At 36.5% G+C, this 24,709-nt stretch overlaps 1 protein-coding gene across 3 annotated transcripts in view; it reads right to left on the bottom strand.

The window, feature by feature from the left end:
* Positions 1-7,209: 7,209 nt before the first annotated feature.
* Positions 7,210-24,709, bottom strand: part of LOC131037054 (uncharacterized) — a 49,102-nt gene continuing 31,602 nt past the window's right edge. For 2 of the 3 annotated variants that reach the window (XM_057969091.2, XM_057969089.2), the window contains one exon: positions 7,210-7,814. In XM_057969091.2, coding sequence (XP_057825074.1) covers positions 7,779-7,814 — 36 coding nt within the window. In that variant the 3' untranslated portion in view covers positions 7,210-7,778. The remainder of the gene's footprint in view (positions 7,815-24,709) is intronic. The other variant, XM_057969090.2, reaches the window with a different exon arrangement.

Here is a 24,709-nt window from a genome sequence, read left to right as displayed (position 1 = left end):
TCCATCTTGGTTTACGATCCTTTGAGGCCACCTGTACTTGTGGTGTTTGTGGAATATGATTAGAATCTGCAGTAGAATGGTCATGTACAGCAGCAGTATCCACATCAGTTGCATTGTTAGGTGAGTGGTCATCTACAGCAGGAGTCAGTGGGTCTTCATTCTGGACAAAATTATCTTCAGCAGGGAAGTGCACCCCACGAGTGACTCTAACTGTTTGACGTCTAACAGACCTGTTTCCCTTTCTACCTCGTGCCATTATGTTCAGTGAACCTGCAATAGATCATTTCCATGAAACCCTCAATGCCATTGAGATAAATGATGAAAAACAAATATATTAGTGTAACTCATCATTGAACATCTTCAACAACAACAAAAAATGCTACCGTATAGAGAGACAGATCATTGAAATGAAACCATCAATGCCATTGAGAAAAATGATAAAAAACAAATCTATTTTTGTAACTCATCATTGAAAATCTTTCAACAAAATAAAATGGTATTGTGTCTCTATTTGTGTATGCATGATAATATAGACAATAACCATATAGCCGGATAACTCAAAAAAGCCATGCAGGAGTTGTAAGTATGTAACTGTGATGTACACACACACACACACACACACACACATAGGTACAAAACTTGAAACATTATATAACATTAACCATATAGCCAGAGAACTCAAAAGAGCCATGCAGGAGTTATAAGCATGTAATTGTGTGTGTGTGTGTGTGTGTGTGTGTGTAGACACACAGACATAGGTACAAAACTTGAAACATTATATAACAAGGAGAGAAACTAGAAGCATGAGACAGTGAACTATGATGTGATTGAGAATTGGATATTGTTGATATTCTACTAGATAGAGAACAATTACATCATTGAACATCTTTCAACAACAACAAAAAATGCTAGCGTATAAATATATATACAGACAGAGATCATTGAAACGAAACCCTCAATGCCATTGAGATAAATGATGAAAAACAAATCTATTTCTGTAACTCATCATTGAACATCTTCAACAACAACAAAAAATGCTACCGGTTAGAGAGACAGATCATTGAAATGAAACCATCAATGCCGTTGAAATAAATGATATAAAACAAATCTATTTCTGTAACTCATCACTGAACATCTTTCAACAACAAAAAAAATGCTACCATATAAATATATATAGAGAGACAGATCATTGAAATGAAACCCTCAATGCCATTGAGATAAATGATGGAAAACAAATCTATTTTTGTAACTCATCATTGAACATCTTTCAACAAAAAAAAAAGCTACCGTATAAATATATATAGAGAGACAGATCATTGAAATGAAACCCTCAATGCCAGTGAGATAAATGATGGGAAACAAATCTATTTCTGTAACTCATCATTGAACATCTTTCAACAACAAAAAAAATGCTACCGTATAAATATATAGAGAGAGACAAGTCATTGAAATGAAACCCTCAATGCCATTGAGATAAATGATGAAAAACAAATCTATTTATGTAACTTATCATTGAACATCTTCAACAACAAAAAAATTGCTACCGGTTAGAGAGACAGATCATTGAAATGAAACCATCAATGCCATCGAGATAAATGATGAAAAACAAATCTATTTCTGTAACTCATCACTGAACATCTTTCAACAACAAAAAAAATGCTACCGTATAAATATATATAGAGAGACGGATCATTGAAATGAAACCCTCAATGCCATTGAGATAAATGATGGAAAACAAATCTATTTCTGTAACTCATCATTGAACATCTTTCAACAAAAAAAAAATGCTACTGTATAAATATATAGAGAGAGACAGATCGTTGAAATGAAACCATCAATGCCATTGAGATAAATGATGGGAAACAAATCTATTTCTGTAACTCATCATTGAACATCTTTTAACAACAAAAAACATGCTACCATATAAATATATAGAGAGAGAGAGACAGATCATTGAAATGAAACCCTCAATGCCATTGAGATAAATGATGAAAAACAAATCTATTTCTGTAACTCATCATTGAACATCTTTCAACAAAAAAAAAATGCTACCATATAAATATATATAGACGGATCATTGAAATGAAACCCTCAATGTCATTGAGATAAATGATGGAAAACAAATCTATTTTTGTAACTCATCATTGAACATCTTTCAACAAAAAACAAAATGTTACTGTATAAATATATATAGAGAGAGACAGATCATTGAAATGAAACCCTCAATGCCATTGAGATAAATGATGAAAAACAAATCTATTTATGTAACTCATCATTGAACATCAAGGGAAACAAAAAAAAAATGGTATTGTGTCTCTATTTCTGTATGCATGAAAATATAGACAATAACCATATAGCCAGATAATTCAAAAAAGCCATGCAGGAGTTCAATATGTAACTGTGATGTGTGTGTGTGTGTGTGTGTGTGTGTGTGTGTGTGTGTGTGTGTGTGTGTGTGTGTGTGTGTGTAGACACACACAGACATAGGTACAGAACTTGAAACCTTATATAACAAGGAAAAAAACTACAAGCACGAGATGCATGAGTGGAAGATGTAACTGTGATGTGATTAAAAAGTGGTTATTGTTGATATAGTATAAAGATGTAGATTCATTTCTCAAATGAGTAAATGGTTGAATGATGTTGTTATATTTCTCATATGAAATTTAATGGAATTACTACATGATATGCCTGATAATATTATTTATAGTGAGTATATTAACAAATTGAAGGCAGAACAAACAATGAAAATGCCACAAAAAATCTTCATTTCCCTATGTTTTGAGGGCAAAAAAGATAGCGGGAGTTTGTGCAACATGGGCCCATAACGTGTCCGTGGGAAGGATGTTATGGGTGTTCAACATATTTTTTGACCACCCATTTTAAACTCTGCAATAAAAGTTGTCTGGCCTGGTGTGTGTGTGTGTGTGTGTGTGTGTGTGTGTGTGTGTGTGTGTGTGTGTGTGTGTGTGTGGTCACTGTAAGTAATAGTATCAAGCATACACATTGTTGTAATGATAAATAATGAAGGGGTTTCGAACAATTATGAACAATAATCAATTTTTTTCGCATTCACTGTAATGATTTTGGCATTATAAATAGAGAGACACTATTTAATAGCGCACCCATAAAAGGAAATGATAAATAATGAAGGGGTTTCGAAGAAAACGAAAAGATATTCAGTTGTTTTGCCATTCTCTGTGATGATTTTGGTGTTATAAAACATTCTATGTGAGGATTTTGGCATTATTAAACTGTAAGAGAGCATTGAAATGAAATTGTAAACCGCATACAAAGAAATCATCAATAAACAAAGCATAATGCAGCTACGAAGGAGGTAAACCATCATTGGACATCCAATATGGTTGTTAATATTATTTACAGTGACTATATTGAAAGAAATGTTAGTTTATATTATTTATAGTGACTATATTGAAAGAAATGTTGGTTTATTGAAAACAATATAATTTGAATTGAAAGATTTATAGCATTTAGTTAACAGTAGGGAATTTAGTTACTTTCTGTGTACCAACCTGAATGTGCGCCCTCAAGTAAGGAATGTGCAGAGGGCATTTGCAGAGCTCAGGAATATGCAATGAATTGGATTGTAGTGAAAGTGACACGGAAAATTATGTCTTGTAATATAATTCGAATGTGCAATGCATTCGATTGTGGTAGGTAGCTATTTTCAAATTTGAATTTTTGTGGGAAACAGTCGGTCATGTCATATTAAATATGCAGTCCTCCATTGCTTCGAATTGTTCAATTTTCTTCCCTGCTTTGAATGAAACTTGGTTTTTTAAATTGGATTCTATGCAAATTCTTGGATATTGGGGAGCCTTACACTAGTTGTTGCAAATGCAGGTACCAAATGCACATCAATTTAATGCATGAAGCTATGAAGTGATATTTGGAAAGATGTACACTTGAGTGTCTAAGAAGTTTACAATTGATTGTTTTTATGTCATGTAATGCACCAATAGCTGTGCATATGTAATTGTAATTGGAGTACATTTGTACTCTTAAGCCACTTGCATAAAGTGGCAAATGTAAACATTATGTTTTTTTAAAAATAAAAATGTTTATTATTTGTGCAAGATGTTTTGTATTAAAATAGGAAATGTACCAGTAGATGTTTTTTTTTTACTTTTTGGTTGTCAGCTATTAATTCATTTTTGAACATGTATTGATGCTAAAATAAATATTTACTGGTATTTTTTTATTTATGTACTGGCAATTTTTTTTTTTATGTTTTGGGGGGTCAACATGATATTAAGGTGACAGTTATTGGAACTATTTCAGCTATTGATACTCTTCCCCTAACCTTTCATCCGTAAATTCTTTTTTGTAACAATCATTCATTATATAAAAGTACATTTATGTTCTCTTAACTGTCCTCATTGTACTTGTTTATTATGGTTAGCTTAATTTTTATCGTGACTTTTTAAGTTCATTTTTGGAGGAGAGATAACAAATATGCTACAAAAAGAATAATGCGTGTCCCAATTAACCTACTTGTGAAAGCTTCTTGCAACTTTTCCCTTCAGACATGTTGAGCTCGTGACTCACATTATTAACTTACGTGAACAATAACAATATATTTCCCAACAGTGTGTGCCCTCATCAGCTTTAGAGACTGCTCTGTTTATTTTCACTTAGTTTCTTATGGGCAATAGTTCTGTTTAAACACCTACCTACTTGAGGGTCACACTTAGCTCGAGCCTAACCTGGTCAGATCTCCACACCGTTTCTAAGATACCCTCAACATACCATGCCATAAATGTGGAGTGATGGGCATTAGTTAGGGCTGAGCAGCCGTTTTCAGTACTTAGTAATAATTTGCATAATGAGCATTAGTCAAATTGCATATGTCAAAGTAGTGAGATTTAACTACTTGAATTCTCTGATAGCATTGTATCATGTTGAAATCGATTTGTATCCTTAATAAATCAATCTCATGCATTTGCATTTGGCATAGAGTCTACAAAGTTGGCTCGTTATTTGTCAGGTTTTATGTTCAGATGGTAAATATTAAATTCACCAGTTAGTTAGCAAGTTTCAAACAACAATGTACTGATAATGTGCTCCATGAGCAGAAGTCACTCAGCCATCCCAGTGGATGATGAGCACCCCTCCTGTTATGCACTCAAAATAATTAAAAACCTTGGGGCTGTGTGAAGACTAAAACATTGTTGCAAAATCATTTCTAAGCTTGTTAGGTGAAAAATTGACGTGTCAGATAGCAGACTTTACATATGATCCATGTTACTGTGATGACTACTGGTAATGTCGAACAAAGTTATAATTCCTAATTAAATACATTGGGACTGCAATGAGACTATAAATGTTGTTGTAAAAACCTTCTAAGATTGTTAGGTGAGAAATTGTCATGCCAGATAGCAAACTATTCCAGCATTTTAAATATGGTTCATGTTCCTGTGGTAACTATTGGTAATGCCAAACAAAGTGAGCAAGAGTTAAATAAAATTTGAATAGCTTGCCTTCTCATTGAAAGCAAGTTGTTAAGTTACAGGATTATTGATCTAGGGTGATATTTTATTGGAAAATGGGAGATGGATAGAATAACAGCAACGAAATTGAGTTTGCATTGTAATAAGATTTTCAGATCTGTGTCTCAATTGGGATGAGTAACTTGAAATTCTGTTGAAGAAACCAACATGCCTGATCTTTCCATGTTTGATTTACCTTGGTTAGCGGAAAATTAATTTTAAGTTACCTTTTAAAGGAAGCCTCCGTATATTTGTGTTGTGCACATGCAGGAGGAGGAATGCTTTAAAATTATAATCAAAAGCATGCCATAAAATAAAAGAAATTGAAATAAGTGACCTTACAAAAAGCTTTTCAAAATAGCATAAATGATGGGCTTTTTAAGGAAGAATGCAACAACCAGCACAATCTGTAGTAAAAAGAAAGAGACTTGTGATGTACCGTAAGGCATACCATATAAGAAAAGAAATCAGATTGAGTGGATAGCGTTACAAAAAGCTTTAGAAAAAATACTTTAATCTCAAGATGTCAAATAAAAAGCTGGACAGAAGCAAAAAATGGCACAAAAAGCACATGCTTGAGTAAACAGAAACAGACTTGTCCTTCTACGTACAGGCGCACCATGTAAGAATAGAAATAAAATTGAGCAGGTAGCCTTAACAAAATACTTTTAAAATTACTTTAAACTCGACATATCTGAGGAAATGCATTGTAAGGTAAGGGAAGAATGGCACAAAGTATACATTATGGAGTACACAGAAACAGAACTGTGAGAGATGTCATAAGATTTCTAGGTGATGGTGGTCTGTATAAGAAGCATAAAGGTTGTTAAGTGAGAAATTGGATAACAGATAAAACGCGAAATCCAAATGACAGCAAAAAGTAATCAATGCCAAAGAGAACAAGCAAGCTGTAACAAGCGTGCCTCTAAAAGGGAGACAATTAAGAGACGCCCATAATAATCAATTTAATCTCTCTAACTCCCTTCGCTCCTTTGCACTCAAGGTGTTAAATTGTTAATGTGCGATAGTGGAATATAGGAGGTGATGAACATGTTGATCAAATATAACAATGTAAGTGTTTTTATTAAAGACTCCACTTTGCTTTGCTTCCTCTTGTAGTGTTTTTATTGAAGACTCCACTTTCCTTTGCTTCCTCTTGTTTGGGTTGGAACTTGGAACTAATTCAAAGAATCTTTAAAAATTTCTTGCAATTTCTCCAGCAACATGCAAAATGAGTTTCTGACGATTTTGAGATGATTTTAATGAATAAACTATTTCACCCCCAGGCAATATGTACCACTAGTCAGCTGAATTGCATTTTTTTTATTTTCTACAGTAAACTGGTAAATTTTTATTTGCCCTTGCACTCTTGAGAAAACCTCTAGCAATCTATTGTAATTTGTACCTGATGTGAAGTTGATAGCATTTGGAAAATACAATGAGCCAACTCTCTCTCCATTTGACCCTATCCCACCTGAAGTCCTTTCTAGAGTTAATCTCACAAATTCGTACTTTGTATAAAGCTTCACTTGTGGCAGCAAATGGCATTTTGATTTACAAACCATACTTGCATTAGTCTTTTATGTACTCTGCTGGAGACAAAAGTACTTTAAGGGGAAAATGTTTGCATCACCAAGTATTATGTTAGATTACAACATCTAGTTTGCTTGAAAAATCAGACTAATGAACTAAACAAATGTTGCTCATGCTCCATGGAAAAAATTTATTCATGCAAGTTTGTGAATAAATTTTAGGCAATGCACTTCTACATTTTGGCAAGTCCTTAAATAATAAATTGACAGTCCAGCATCTTCCATCCTCTCAATGTTCTTCTATCCAAATAGCAATCCACAAGTCACTGGTGAGAACAAAATTCTCAAAAGGATATTTTCAATTGGTTGGAACCAGTCCTTTTCAGCTTCTGTATACTAATTTTGTATCTTTCTTTTTTCATTTGTTAATTTTGCTCTTTTAGTGTGGCCATCAGGCATTAAAAATAGTTACAAAAGTGCCCCTCGCAGAATCATGTAAATAAGTAAATCCCCAAATTATCCAAAGCAAAAAGATTTTGTATCCAGCAGCTGATTTTGACAAATTTGCTAGCATAAGCTTCATCTTCAAAGGCATAGTCTCAAATTTCAAACTGTTCATGTTGTTTCAGAGTGAGTGGAATTGTAAGATGCCTGATTCTTGAGTTCAACTAGAACACTTCATCAATCCCAGCCACCTTTGTTTCTCCTTCCAGTTTTCTTTAAAGAATGCACTTTTTTAGATTGCAATCTTTTCTGCTCGCCAACTTCTGCCCTGCAAAAGATAAATGCATCTTTAAATATCCTAAAAAATGTGTATCAGGAGGTGGTATGTATTAGAAACAGAATGACTTTTCAGTAAAAAAAAGCAACTAACAAAGATGTTCTTCAAGATAGGATATAAATTATAATGGGCATAATTTCTGATAGTAATTAATTCCATCATACGATGTATATATTTCTTAGTTTAATTCTATCTTATGAGAATAGCTGCCTCTTCTGTTATTTCAAGACACTGATGCTATATAATTGAAGTGTGAAATAGGACACTGGAAGATTATCCAAATCCCACTTTACAAAAGTTTAAAGTTCACAGTAGTAAGCGGTTTTAAAACATCAACTCCAATTAACAGGACACACGAACTTAGGATTTTTGTTCCACAACAAGCTCTCAAGATACTAGCCCTGATAGCATGCCAAGGATTAGGCCCAATATTGTTAAAATATTATATAATTGTTGTTGATGCATGATAGCCTCGGTAAGATAAATGATTGAATGAGAGATAAATGAAGTCTCTCATTCAATCATCTATCTTATCGATAGACTATGATAAAGACTTCAGTTATCATTCCTTCATTTGATGATTATTCTTCGACTTATATATATACAGCATTGCTTGCAAATTCCGATCAACATCGGATTCTTAACCAATGTCTAACTACCGATAATTATCGGTTGTAAATCATAAAGCACAGAATACCGATTGGTATCGGTTTACCTTGTTAATCATATGCACACCGATTAGTAACAGTCAAACATGTTAACTATATAAATACCAATTGTTATCGGGTTTAGTAAATGACTGCATACATACCGATTAGTATCGGTTCACTTGTTAATGATATACACGCCGGTTGGTATCGGTTAACTTGTTAAGTTTTATATATACCAATTGGTATAAGATAAATGCGATTATGATTGAAGAGGTGCGATCAAGTAATATCTTGATCGGTCATGTCTAATAGACATGACCGGTCAAGGTATTGCTTGATCCTCCTTGTTAGCATATATATATCAATCGGTGATTATGAGAAGGACATCGAGATTGATAAATGCTCCTTCTCCATCTGCATCATACCAGATAATAATCAGATCTATTATATTAAGAAATAACATATACCCGAAAGAAAAAAAAAATAACCTTGAATATAACTTGCATCTTGAATTGAAAATCGAATTACATTTACAATTGTGTCCATACAAAAACCTAAAAATGCAGACAAGAACACTCAATCCAAACAAATCAGACCATACATATAATTCACATTGTATACATTTGTCACACATAAGTGTCCTTACGTTGGATATTCCTTTTCCACTAATAGGATTGTCCAATTTCCTTTACATATACCACCTATCTATTACCATATGCTCTCACATGTGAGCATTCTGTTCATTAAATTTTGCATTTCTTCTTATATATGCTTCTTACAAGCATAAATGGTTAACTTTATTCTCTTAATTTTTTCACTCACTAATGTGAGCATTCTGTTTATTAAATTTTGCATTTCTTCTTATATATTTCTACTACTTTTTCTTGATAATTTCATTTGTGATTTTAAAATAGCCCTTACACAAACCTATTAAACTTTCAAAGTTTTGACCAAGTATATCAAATAGCCATTAATAACAAAGAAGAGCTTAAAGGTTGGAGGGTCATGCAGCACATTTTGAGAGTAAAGTAGGAGAGAAGACAGAGAACAGATTATCATTAAAATGGTAAGCTCATTTGAGGAATGTAGATACCATTCATAAGCACCTATTCCCATTTGATTTAATTCTGTTGCTTTTCTTTGTTTTTTATTTCTCATTTTAATTTTCAATCTAGGTCAAAGCTAGGGTTGTCATACAGTCCAACCCTAGGTACATTATATAAACTACCCAGTACACCTGTTGCTCCATCACAAAAAGCATTGACCAAACTTCTATTTTCCATCATAGAAAAATCCTACTACCCAATGAGATGAGGTCAAGTGGTCATCAGCTAGAAGAGACCCATGTTCAAATACCTGGGAGACGTGTTAATCACTTAAAATGTACAAATGTTGCATGTTGAATGTTGACTTGGTAAACTACCCAATCAAATTATAGTTATGGCAGTACCCCAACAAATGACACCACGTGCAAGATCTGGCTGAATTGATGAAAGAGATACCCCTTGATCATGACATCTATGCTGAAGAACACCCCTTGAGGAGAATTTATAAATAAAACAAATCCTATGAAAGGCCATAAAACAAATTCACCCAATCAAAAAACACCATTGTCTTTCCTTGTACAATAATTAATAAAACATAGCCTTATTGTTGGAATTATCACCCAATCCAAAATTAAAATGGCTATAAAATGAAAATACTGAGAATATTGAAGCTAGTATATGCATTGGAAACCTGAACCTTGGACCTTTGTCATGTCCTACATCAACCACCAAAGAAACGGACCACCTTATTCCAACAACCCAATGTGCTCTTAGATACATTCAAAGTTTACCAAAAATTCAAACAAGTGGAAAGGAAGCGTGCAAGGATTGTGCACTTGGAAAACACCACAAAAAAATATTTCCTAGAAGTGCATGGAGAACAAATCAGTCATTGAAGCTTATCTATTCAATTTTGTGTGGTTCCATGTCCAAAGAAAGCATAGGTATAAAACACAACATGATTACATCCATTGACGATTTTACCAGATACATATGGGTTTTTTTTAATAAGAGTGATGCTTTTTGAAGCCTTCAAAATGTTCAAGGCTATAGCAGGAAGAAAGGATACATAAAGTGTTCAAGAATAGATAGAGGTGGTGAATTTTCTTCATGAGAAATGAATTTTGTTCAAAAGCAATGAGTCCAGAGAAAGTAAACAACACCATTTAGGCTTATACACTACAACAAAATGGTGTGGCAAAAAGAAAGAACAAAACACTAGTGGAATCAACAAGAAGCACGTTAGAAGCAAAGATTATGGACAAGATGTTTTAGGCTGAAGCTATTAATACTGCTATTTACATCTGGATAGGAGGCCAACTATTACATTAAGAGATATGACAAGAATGTCTACAAACGCACAATTGAAGTATTTGGTTGGTTAGCATATACTCACATAGGTGATAAGAAATGACAGAAATTGGATGTAAATGTGATGCATGCATATTTACAGGTTACAACACAGAGAGCAAAGCCTACAAATTATATTCCCCTCAACGAAGAAAAATAATTATTTATAGAGATGCAATAATTGTTTAAAAGAGGAATCTATGGAAATAACTTGAAGAAAGATTTAAAAAAACAAGTCAAAGAATAATTTAGAATAAAGAAGAAAACGCTGAAAGTTTGAAATCTACATCAAGTTCTAACAATGTCATCACACAAAATACTAAGGTAATGAAAACTTGTCCTCCAAATCTAATGATAGATTAGAATTTTGAAAGAAGATTAACAAGAAGTCAAGTTAGAGAAAGCAATGAGGTTAATGAATTGATCAATTATGCATTTTATTAAAACATTAAGGTGAAACCTATTGAATTTGAAGAAATGGTTGAAAAGAATAGGAAGGACACAACAATGGGAGAAGACATTGATTCTATTGAAAGAAACAAAAATTGGGCATTTGCTACCAAACAACAAAGAGGTGACAAGAACTAAATGGGTATACAAGGTAAAGCATAAAAGTGATGGTACACTTGAAGGATACAAACTAAATTGGTTGCAAAGGGATATGCTCAAAGGGATGGTGTAGACTATGAAGAGATCTATGAACCTATTGCAAGACATAAGGTTATAAGATTAACATTATTAATGGAAGCACAAAAATGGTACACCAGCCTGATTTGAAAACTACATCATAAGAAGGTGTTGACGTGTATTTTGTACACAATCATACACAGAATAAAATACCCAAGGGTACCTTATCCTCTCTTGAATAAAATCTCTAACTGCTGAAGATATCGCAAGAAGGATCAGTTAGGGTGACTTCAATGTTCTTTTAAGTAGGGTCTCTACGTGTGGATAAGCACCAGTGGTCGTTGTGATTGTTGTTTCATCAAGGGGTCTTACGTCAAATCCAAACTGCAGGAACAGGATCTCCTAATACTAACAAGTTCTCAAAAAAGATCAAAAGAGTAGGGCTTGCAAGAGATAAAGTCTAATCTAATCCTAAGAATGACTCAATGTGGACGAGACTTGGCAAGATTCTACCAACTTCAATATTGCCATAAAGTAACAACTCAATTGAAATTGATGCGATCTTCTAAGGTAACAAATGATTTTTTCAATTCATCAAGGATCATAAACACTACCACAAAGGCACATGTCCAAGATACAACAACAATTGAAAGTTAAAGTGATTCAAGTTGATCCAGTTGACCACGCAAGGCGTTCTTACAATCAGCAAGAAGCTAGTGGTTTGGAAAGTGAACCTCACCGACGATCAAATCCGACACTTTGTCCTCCAAATTAAAATACTACTTTGATTGAGAATGATTCAAGAAAACGAACAACCATGAAGATAACCACAAGAATTGCAATAAAACACCATAACTTCAATATTTTATTGATCTCAAAGCCATCATGAACAACAATTGTTTGAAATTCCTTCTTCAAAGCTCAATCTTGCTACAAAATACTTGCTTCTATCAAATTGCTAATCTCTAATCACTAATTTCTTCTCTCTCTCTATCTATCTATCTATATCAAAATGAAAAGAAATGAGGGTATAAATAGCATCCTCAATTACAATGAACGGTCCAGATCAAAAAGAAGATCAATGGCCAAGATTATGACACCTAAACCCTAATTAGGGTTTATTACAAATAGTCCCCTTTTTACTGAACAATATTAAATGCATAGCCAAATATTAAATTTTGGCACAAAAATCTAGGAGACATAGACCAATGAGAATTAAGGTGCCATGTCATCTATAACAACCTTTCTTCTAGAATCTTATTCCCTTTCCAATGCTCCTTTTTAGCATATGCAATGAATCTTGATACGATTCCTTCGATCTCAGCAATTGGAATCTCGGGAAGATTCCTCATTCGTTCCTCCAAGTGGATGATCTGATCAAAAGCCTTGAGGAGAGCAGCGTCCCATTCAGGTTCAAGTTCTTTGGTCTTCTCAATCAGGAGCATGGTAGCAAACATCTGGTCCCGTTGCTCATCTGTAATAATATTTTCATCTTTGCAAAAGATGACCTTAACTCTTTCCTCCAATTCTTGCAAATCCACATCTGTCTCAACTTCGATCCTCCTGCCAAGAATAGTACGTAGTACCTCAAACACTCTGTCCTGGATCGGGTGGATAACCTCCTCAACATGATTGCATCTAGTACTAATGTCCTCAAAGAGAACTTCCTTCATCTGGAGTAAAGTCGACCACTGAAGTAAACTATGAGGTCCACCATCCACTATCTTTTCTTGTGCTAGGACTTTTCTTGATGTTTGTCTGATTACTTGCAGGACAGGAATGATAACATCTTTAGTATGAGCAAAGGCGGCTACCGTTATCATCAAGTTGTGGATAATCTCAAGAACCTAGATAGCTCGGTGAATAGTCTGCATCATCCTTGTTGCAAATTCCATGGCGACTGTATGAGATTTGTCAATCCATGAGCTCATAAGCTGGACCAAACTCCTGACTCTCTCTGCCTCACCAATTGATTGAAGGGGAAGTGCCTGTACAGGTGATCTTGCTGGATCCTGACGTCCCAAAGGCTGATTGAGATGGCTGAAATATGTCCTCCATGCACCGACCTCTCTCTCAAGCTTTCTATTTTTCTCCATTTCTTCTCTAAGCTTATCTTTCAATGCCTCAAATGAATCGGTGGCATCATCTAGTGTCTGCTCGGCTGTGAGTGGACCGAGCTCAAATGTCTCTACATCATATTCCTCTGCAAGGATTTCACCTTCATACTTGTCCACTGCTGGTGTAGCTATCTGCAATTTCCTGGATCCTGTCTCATCTCTGATCATCTTGGACATTTTAGTGGCCTTCCTCCTTTCTGTCATTTCCTGAGAATTTCCAACAAGGCTCTCTAAATCAATCACATTATCTTCGTCCTCAACTACAATCACCCTTGTCAGTCTCTCCTTTAACCAATCTGGAATGGCGGATCTTGTTTCTCTAATTTGTATCTCCTTAAGCAATGTTTCTTCTTCTCTGAGAGGAGATGTCACTTTGTTATCATTCTTGTCTTCATGCAGCTCATTGACTTGGAGAGATTGGTTTGATGAGCGTTGAGTTGCCTGTCCTTCTTTATCGTTCTGTACCATTGATTCCATAGACTCCTCCATTTCAAGTGTCCTCTTCTCTTGTCGAGAAGATGTGCCGGATGAACGATCTTGGTTGGCTTCTTGCTTCTTCTTGAAGGATTCTCTTTTCTCAAGTCTCTCTTTTCTCTTTGAGCCTCTAGGATGGGGATTGCCTTCACTTACACTTCGGAGGTTGCCTTCACTTGCGCTCTTGGTATTAAGATTACCTTCACTTACACTTGCTCCACCTTCAGCTGGTTTTTCTTCCAAAGTAAAAGTCATGGATATGCCTTGTTCCCTCAACTTCTGATGCTGCACATCAACCCATCTGCGAGTACAAGACAAGACTGGAGCCATCAAAGCATCTAGATCCACAATCTCGGGTTCATTCCAATCTAACCTCACTGATTTGCTTTCTCGATCATAAGATGATTGAAGATGTCTGCCACTGTCCTGAGCTTGGTCGGCCACTCTGTAAATTTTGCATTTCCTGATGAAATCCAAAGGCAATCTAGAATGCATTTTTCTTTTCACCTCAAGATCGTCTAAGAGATTCATCATAAAATCTTCTATCTGAAACTCATGCTTATATTTCCTACCGACTGTCTCCTCTATATATCCATGTGGATCAAAGCTCTCTCTCAAGGCAAAAAATGAAAATGAATACAAAGCCAACTCCTTCTCTGCGTCATCCATGGCTAGAGCATTAGGACATACCTCAACTGAATTGCCTAATATGATAGATACAGGAACTCCATTCCCATGTCTGTGTCTGAATGCCTTCGCATAAGCTGCCAACTGTCTTGTTACCTCAAGTAACACAATTCTGTCTGTCGGATATCTCGGCAACATGTATGGGGGTGAAGGACATCCATGAACTCTAATATATGTAAATTTCGGGAATTGGATAAACCAAGCACCGTACCTCTTTACTAGTTCTTGTGCATCCTGTGATAGCCTATTGTGAATTCCGCCTTGCAACGTCCTGGTGATGTTCATCGTGAAGGTATCATTAACTAACTTGTAGTTACTTCCTGGCGGATGATGCAAGTGAACATAGGAATCACAAACTCTGACCTCGCCGGGTCCTCTTCCAATCACTCCTCTGTGAGGTAGTCCTGCGTACTCAAAGCTCCTGACCAAGGCATATATGATGTATGAACTCATGTGGAAAGACTTGATAGCCTTCAATCTCCTTAACTGTACGTCCAAGCAATGGCTAATTATTCTAGCCCAATGAATTGTTCCTTTTCCTTGAACTATCACTTGGATGAAATAGAACATCCACTTCTCAAAATAGAAGGCTTGAGGGGCTCCTGTGACTCGGTTGAGCAGTGTTATCAAATCTCTGTACTCCTCCTGGAAGTCGATCCTGTGTGGTGTATTCGGAATCTTGCTCAGGCGAGGACGACTCTTGAGTAACCAGTTCTTATTGATGATGCTTAGGCAAGTGTCTGGATCATCTTCGTACATGGACCTGGCTCCTTCTATGCTTTTGTAGATCATATCTCTGTGCTCTGGCAGATGAAAAGCCTCACTTATAGCCTCCTCTGAAAGGTAAGCCAAAGTGTTTCCCTCCTTGGATACGATCGATCTGGACTGTGGATCATAATGGCGAGCACACTCGATCATCAACTCATGGCACTGGATTGCTGGAGGGAAGCCGGCCGCCTTGATGATGCCACTTTCAATTATCCTCCTGGCGACAGGTGATGGCTTGCCAATGTAAGGGACCTCTCGAAACTTCTTCGTACTGAAGTTGCCCAAGTTGGTATCTCCAATGTTGCTCCACTTAGACACGATCTTGGTCTCCACTTCTTCGTTCTTTTGATCCTCCTTCATGAGAGCTGGACGATTGGTGGATGCTCCCGTCTTCGGGGTCGCCATTGTAACACCTACACAACATTTCATAATAAGTAATAGATTTTGCAATGTATAACTATAGATTAGAGATTAAATTTAGGAAACTTCATGATAAGTCCTTGAGTTATCATTTCCTAAATACGATCGAGCTACTTGAAATTCAAAATTTCAAAAATTCAAAATTTAAGGCTATGACGATCAACATTCAAAACAAGAGAAGATTTCGCCATACCTTACTTGAGAGCTAACTCTAAAATGCAAAATTAAGAAATTCGCCTAGGCAAAAATCGATGTTTGATGATTTCAACGTGATCCTCTTCAAGCGAACGTCTTCCTTGCAATTTCGCCACCTTTGGGGGTCTTCAACGTGATGATGGCAAGTTCACTCAACTCCAACCAAACTCGCACTCCTTTTGATGATGTTCGCACCTTGTATCCTTGATGAAATTCGCACTCTTCTCTAATGATAATTTCGCACTTCCTTGTCTTCTCCAAATCGCATGCAAATGAAGGTTGAATGATGATTTGAAAAATGAAATAATTTACCTCCCCTTTATAGGCGCTTGCCCTTTCAATTACCTCCAGGCTGACTTGGTAAAATAAGGTAATTAAAAAACAAATTTTAAATAAAATTAAGGGTCGACTTTGTAAAATAAGACAATAAAACCCAAGCGCCCCAATTTTTATTTAAAATAATAATTAATTCATTTAATGCCTTCGTTTTTTATTAATTCGATTTTTTTTAAAGGCAAAAAAAAATAATTAATTAAATGTCTATGCGCAATTTTTAAATGCTAATTTTAATTAAATATTTCAAATTTCATTGATCTTAGCATTTAATATAATTTGAAAAATGTCATTAGCGCCAAAATTTGGGAGATGCAAAAATACAAACCATATCGCTCTGGTCCCTGGGAGAGGGACAGGAGCGAATTAGCATTTTAGCCTTGATTCTCTTACCTTTTACGTTCAAAACCACCATCTCCACGTGGAAACTGGCATCTTTGTTGGGTATCTCGAACTTGATCGATTTAACTTTGTGGATAAATGCCTCTTAAGGTCAATATCGCCCTGGTCCCTTGGTGAGGGACAGGAGCGAACTTAGCTTTTCTCCTTGATCCTTGTTTCTTTGATCACCAATCTTCATCACGAGGCAAGTAACAACGTTATCCCTTCACTCCACGCATACTTTACTCGTCCTTAACTAGGCACATTTGATGTTTGAATGATTTTCGCCCTGGTCCCTTGGTGAGGGACAGGAGCGAACTTTGTGTTCTGGCCCAAATTGATCATTTTGTGATGTTTAACTTCTTCGCGTATCATCTTCTCAAGAACATCTCGACCTTGTGCAACCTAGTACGTCCTTGCCTTGACGTAATTTTTTTGAAAGAGATGGCCAATGTAGTGAATATCGCCCTGGTCCTTACCTGAAGGACAGGAGCGATCCTTGGTGTCTTGGGCTCATCCTTGTTCTTATCAACTCGCAATTGCCTTCACAATGTAAAACGATGTCCTTTGATCCTTCCTGATCGTATGAAATAGAATTGATATTCAAAATTTAAGCTCATTTAGAGATTTCGCTTTGGTCCCTGACTGAGGGATAGGAGCGAACTTGGGCATATAGCGCAAATCCTTCATCTTTGGCGGTCTTTGTAACTTCATTCTTTGTCGAGGCGTTCCAAACATCATTGCTTCCTTGTACCCTGACTTGGAATGACTTAAAACTTGGAGGAAAGGCCACATAACTAATATTTCGCCCTGGTCCCTGGCTGAGGGACAGGAGCGAATTTACACTTGTAGGCTCAATCGTGCTTTGCTGACTTCCAAATTTGTCTTCAACGGACTCGTTGTGCCTCCTTTCACTTATCCTTGGCACGGTATTTGTTTCAACTTGGCGAAAAATTGATTTAAAGAAGAAATCGCTATGGTCCCTGGCTGAGGGACAGGAGCGCCTAGGCAAATATGAGCCTCACTTTGGTGTTTTGCAATCTTCAATTTGTCTTCAATGGGTCCGTTACACCTTCTTTGCTTGCCTCAAGCCTAAAACTTACTTGATCTTCGCCCAAATTTTGCCCTATAAGGAAATTCGCTCTGGTCCCTGGGAGAGGGACAGGAGCTAACATCAAATTTCGCCCTAGTCCCTGGCTGAGGGACAGGAGCGATTTTGCTTCTAGGGTCCATTTTCCTTACGTTGGCAATTTCAAGTTATATTCAACTGATAAGATGCACTTCCTTGGTCCTCCTCAAATCGCGAAATCGTTCAAATCTTGCAAGGACAAGGCAATGTTAGATTTTAAGCTCTGGTCCTTCAGTGAGGGACAGGAGCGATTTTTGCACCTGGCAAATTTCCATGTTTGCGAAATTCTTCAAATTATATTCAACAGAAAGAACATGCCTCCCTTTATCTCTTCCAATCCAAAAATCGTCTTGATCCTGCGAGGACAGTAAAATTTTGAGAAACAAGCTCCGATCCTTCAGTGAGGGACAGGAGCGATTTTTGCTTCCCTAGGCCAAAATATCAAGATTTTAGAGTCTTAACCACTTGACAAGGCAACAATAAGACCTTTCCAATACCCAGAATCAATTATCAAAATTTTCAAAATTTGGTCAAAATCATTCAATCAGACAAAATTCCATAATCCATCATTTAACACTTAGACAAAAATTGGACTTTGCATTCAAAATTCCGACTGAAACTAGATAGATTCACTTGACCACTTGACGAATTCACCTTATTCAAAATTGCATCCTACGGGAGGAAGCTCAATAGCTCTCAAGATTGACTGGACTCTGGCCTGAAAACACTAAAACGGGAACCCTAAGGCTTAACCCTAATCCAGATGGCTCAAAACCCTAAAAGCAGAGAGAGAAACAGGCAAAACCGAGCAAAAAGAGGGGGTCCCCATTTTAAATGGGGCGATGTGTGAAATGGTCACAACAGAAGGCAAAGAAGGATATGTTTAATAGGTTCAAGAAAGCACTCTCTGGTTTGAAACAAGCACCAAGAGCATGGTATTCAAGAAGTGATACATTGCTCCTAGCAAATGGATATGTGGGAAGCAAGAATGTACCTATGGTATATTTCACTAAGGAAAGTGATGAAACATTTTATATTTGTCAATATGTTGATGATCTAATTTATACAAGCAGCTCAAATGGGATTAAGAAAGAATTCAAAGAGGCAACAATGTAAAAAATTAAAATGAATGAATTAGGACTAATGCAATATTTTCTTGGCATGGAGGTAACCAATATCATGGTACAATCTTTATTTGTCAAGCTAAGTATGTGCAAGATATGTTGATGAAGTTTAATATGCTAGATTGTAAAGGAGTTGATGCACCCATTGCATGTAATGTAAAATTTATGAAATAAGATGGGTCGCCAAAGGTAGACAAAAGAATATACAAAAGATTGTTGGGAGCTTCATGTATCTAACAGCTACAAGGTTGTAATGTCCCATCTTTGGACCACTTAGATTTCATTTCCAAACTGATAGATTAAGGTATCAACTAGGGCACAAAACCAATAACCCTTTTGGATTTATTATGTCACCTTTGATTTACTCAAAAAAAATCAGTCTAATTTAACAATAGTTTTGGTTGTTGATCACATATATATAGAAGAAGATATTAAGTCAATAATAATGGAGCTACATTTCTGTAACGAATACTGAAGTTTATGTTTCGAAATACTGAAGGCTTCTGGGGTGTATCATCAACATGTTAATAACATTAATATAACTCTCCTATTATGAAGTTTGATATAACTGTGGGTATCTGATGGTAGGCCTAATATGACCCTTAGAAAATGGACAAATCTGTTCAGGTTAACTGAGCAGTGGATTCTTTCCAATTATCACAATTGATATAATAGAACTTCTGACCCTTATATTGGTATGATTTCCTTGTCTATATATCCCTGTGTTTGTAGTGATCCGTCACTTGATTAAGACCCAGCTGTAGTAACCGATCTGCAGAACGAAGTGTTTTATAAGATAAGATTCAATGGTTCCATGCCCTGTTCTAGAATGCAAGAATGGTCCTTTATATCCTTGGATTGATTGTGGGTAGTCATGACCCTTACAGCCGTTGCATCGTTTGCAAGAGAGGCACCCTTTCCTTCTTCAATCAGTACCTTTCCCATAGTTAATAAATTGCATTGTTTAATCTTAATGAATCATTCCCTAACAATATCTCTTAAGTTAACCAAACCACCTTTTAATAATATTTCTTATACTTAGCAAGTCGTTGGTCACCAAGTGTGAGATCACTGACCTTTGAAAGTGGAAACGATTCATGATAACATCTTCCATTCTTCATGGTTGGTGCAGAATGTTCGATTTTGAAATTGTGAAGTCTTACAACTTTAAGACAATTTCATCATTGGAGTAAAAAATCATCCCAAACCAATATTGGGGGTTTGTATTCCTTATTTGATTTTGTTGACCCAATGTTTGCACAATATCCTGGATATCTCTCTACATCAAAGCGAGGGTGATCTTAACATATATGAAGATGAGGATTAGAAGCATGACACACATCTATGACCTCAAATGCAATTCATGTCTTTCTAGTTATTCTCGTCTCTAAGACATATCAAGTATGAACCAAATACGGAGCATACACATAAAAACACAAAGCATACACATGAATATATGCAGACATGGAGTAAACAAAAAAATACACATGATGTTAAATCCTTCCTTTATTTTTTCTAAGCTAAAAAGTGGGCCTAACCCCATCTTTCCATTTGAGCCAAAAAGTGGGCCTAACCCCAGTCCTTTTACTCCTAATCCATTTTGAGCCAGAGTGTGGGACCTAACCCCAATGCCTAACCCCAATCCTTTTGCTCCTAATCCATTTCGGAGCAAGCAAATGGGCCTAACCACAATCCTTCTGCTCCTAATTCATTTCGAGCCAAAAAGTGGGCCTAACCCCAATCAAACTGCTCCTAATCCATTTTGTCAGGAAGTGGGCCTAGCCCCAATCCTTCTGCTCCTAATCCATTTCGAGTCAAAAAGTGGGCCTAACCCCAATCCTTCTGCTCGTGTATGCTCATTGATGTGTCATAAACTTTCTCCAATATGCTTCAAACATTTGCTTAATGCGTCCCATAGATCTTGGGGATGTAAGGGCGCCATAATTACTAGATTGGCTCCTTCACAAAGCTCCATTTGTTTATTGTCCTTGCTTGGCTGCTTTTAAGATCTTCCTCACCGTGCCTTGTTTTCTTACTTGGATTTCCTTTTGTTTCACCATCGAACATTGCCTCTATGTTACGTAATTGGCTGGCGCATATGTCTAGGCCTCCATTATTTCTTGCATTTGAAACACAAACCTTTTTCTTTTGGGTCTTCTTGGCATCTTTTAAATTTTTCTCAATTACAATTGTGTCCATATTCCCATTATTCCTTACAGTGGAAACGTAGACCTTTGTTCATAGCTCCTTTCTTTCGTTATAAGATACAAGGGGAGAGTGTTGATTTTTTGTATGATATTTGTTCCTTGATTTGGCACTAAGCCGAGCATCTTTTAAGATTGCTTCATGAAGGGTGGTTGGGTCAAATGCACTTACCAACCCATAGAGTGAGTCTGAAAGGCCCTCTACATATAAGTAAGCCGTTCTTCAGATATTTGGGGACCATAATAGCTAACCTTTGGAATTCTATGATGTAGAGTTCATGGGTCCCTCTTTACCTTATTCGTGTGAGTTCTTTGAAATGTTTTTGAGGATGTGTTTGCTCAAATCTCTCAATGACCTACATCCTTGCCTAGTGTGCCTACATTTACATCTTCCACACAAAATGTTAATCCTACACATGTAAGTCATGGGGGCAATCAGGTACTAATCGATATTCTTACATACCTCCTCTCGTGAGTCTTCCATTTGTTTCACAACCATCTCCTATACCAACATACCACAATGTTCCCCCCTCCTTATTCTCAACTTCCACTTTTTCTTGAAAGCACCATAGGATTTTATTATTTTGTGGTCTCGAGTAACTAGGTCGTGATGCCACCATTCGTGTGCCATTCCTTCGAGGTGTAGTATGGTGAATGTAATAGCATCCTTTTCTATCATATGATAGAGAGTGAGGTATGTTTCCAATTTTTGCATCCATGAATGTATGTATATAGTACATTTATAAATATATTTGTGTTTAATTATTTATTTATATACATGCATGCATGCACATATGCATACATAAATATATATGCTTATAAATAAATTATATATATACATATAATTAAATAATATATATATACAAAAATTATATATATAAAATACATACATAAATGGCCTATTAATGGGCATGGCCAGGTGCATACAGAAACTAGTCTTGCAAAGGAGGTAACATAGCTGAAACTAAAATATCCCCTGCAGAAGATAGACTGAATGTGCAAGAAATATTTGCAAACAGTTGGCTGTCAAACTGCGTGTTATGCGGTTTAAGTAATTTGCGTGTTATGTTGTTTGACTGTCTCAGAGTTTTCAGACTTGTTTAGGAGATGTCAACCACAAACTCTCATCAATGAACAACTAGCAAACAACTTCTTAATGATAGAACAATTCCCTAGGATGATCATACAACTAGTTTAAAATGTCATTACACCAATTTGGACACATAATCATATACCTACAACTAGCTGTAATTTCATCAAACAATTGGCATGAAACCTTGGACAAGATCCAACCTTATTACTCCTTTTTATTCAATAGACAATGATCAAATAAGCTCTTACATTACCCTCACTTGTGACCAAACTCTTAACATTTATTACTCAGAATTTCTGAGGACATATGACGGCCATGAACATTAACAAACTATCTGAAAAGTGCATAGAATGGTGCCAAAAGAACCTGTTATGAATCGCCTAGCCTGGTAATTGAAGAAGCAAGCAATATCATCAATTTTGGAGTCTTCCATAAGCTAAATCGACCCTTCTCTCCAAATCGCCCCTGCTGCTGTCATAAAGGTCTGATTATCATTGATTTTCCAGCGCTACACTTTTCTTCTCAACTCCTAAATGATCGCTGTCTCCCTCCAATCCAATCGCCAATGCCAAATGCCAAGTTCGATGCAAATGTGGGTGCCTAGGAGCAAAACCGTGGGAATTAGCAGTCTGATACAACTTGTCTTCAGGTCCGATTTGGACACTAAATTCTTCTTATTACCCCTCTCAAATACTTCTACTAGAATCGCCTTATGCTTCCAAGGCTAGCGCTGTCCTCCAAAGTATGCTTTGATGCTTCAACTAGGAAATAATAGCAAAACCGAGGGTATGAAGGAAGGAACCCGATTTGTCTCAGACCTGCAACATGACAAGTTATCTCCCAATTTCCACCTCTAAATGGTCTCCAAATAAATCGCCTTCCTTCTCTAATAAAAATCGATGCACTTAGGAGGCCCAAGATAATATGTTGAACACACCACGAAGCCAACTATCATGAAGATGCAACAAATTTCAATAAGCACAATATGGAAGACTAAAGTTATCTCCCACTCTCAGCTGCAACCCCTCGGAGGATCTTTCACCACCTCAGTTATGCAAATCATAGGGAGTTTTCGTTCCCAAATGATTAGTCTGCAAAAACCCTTGGCTCCACAAGTCTACACAAGAGAAGATATCCAAACAACCAATGATGAACAATGAACCAACCCCCTCTATTTATTCTTTACTCCTCCAATCAATTGGTTCCTTCTAGAAGATTCTTCTCATATCCTTTTATTACACTATTATTTTATTACACATTAATTAATTTAATTGCACTTTGAAATATTATTACATTATAATTAAAGTGCACACGTCTCAACATACGTGTAATCTCCTTATTTCATCATAGAATCAAGTAGACACAAAATGTGAAGCCACAAATAACTGCCAAATCGACCCCTTAATCAATCTCCTTGGCCTACAAGGGTCAAATGATAGGCCAATCCCGTGAATGTCTGCAAACTAAGGAGAAGGGGACATTACGGTCCACCCTCCCTGAAATTGCTTGTCCTCAAGCAATCTCAATGCTGGATGTTGTAAAATATCATCTCTCCCATGTAGCATCCTCAACCGGCAAATCTCTCCACTTCACCAAATATTCCCTGATGACTTTGTTCCTCAATCTCCGCTCCCTGGAATCAATGATGGCCTTAGGAACTAATATCAATTTCCCCTCTTCTTCAAGAGGAGGTAGCACTGTGGAAGGAGTAATATGATGTCCTATCGCCTTTTTAAGGCGTGACACATGAAACACATTATGCACCCTTACATCTGCAGGTAGCTCTAGCTCATAAGCCACCTCTCCAACCCTCCTAACAATCCTGAATGGCCCATAATAACGCGGCTTGAGCTTTTTTGCACCACTTTTCTTAAGGGTGGACTACCTGTATGGCTGTGTTGACGTGTATTTTGAACACGACCAAACACAGAATAAAATACCTAAAGGTACCTTATCCTCTCTTGAATAAAGCCTTTGAATGTTGAAGATATCGCAAAAGGATCAATCAAGGTGACTTCAAGGTTCTTCGTTGTAGGATCTCTACGTGTGGATAAGCACCAGTGGTCGTTGTAAATGCTATTTCTTCAAGGGGTCTTACGCACTTTCTGAGAAAGCTGGTCCGTGTTGCTCTCACTCGACTGCAGGAACAAGATTTTCCTAACACTAACAAATTCTCAAAAAAGATCAAAAGATAGGGGTTTCAAGAGATGAATTCTAATCTAATCCTAAGAATGACTCAATGTAGGCTAGGCTTGGTAAGATTCTACCAATTTTAGTATTGCCAAGGA

Source organism: Cryptomeria japonica, chromosome 4 (genome assembly GCF_030272615.1).
Source record: "Cryptomeria japonica chromosome 4, Sugi_1.0, whole genome shotgun sequence".
NCBI lineage: Eukaryota > Viridiplantae > Streptophyta > Pinopsida > Cupressales > Cupressaceae > Cryptomeria > Cryptomeria japonica.
Note: the sequence above shows the minus strand (reverse complement) of the source record. Positions and strands in the feature narration are given on the sequence as shown.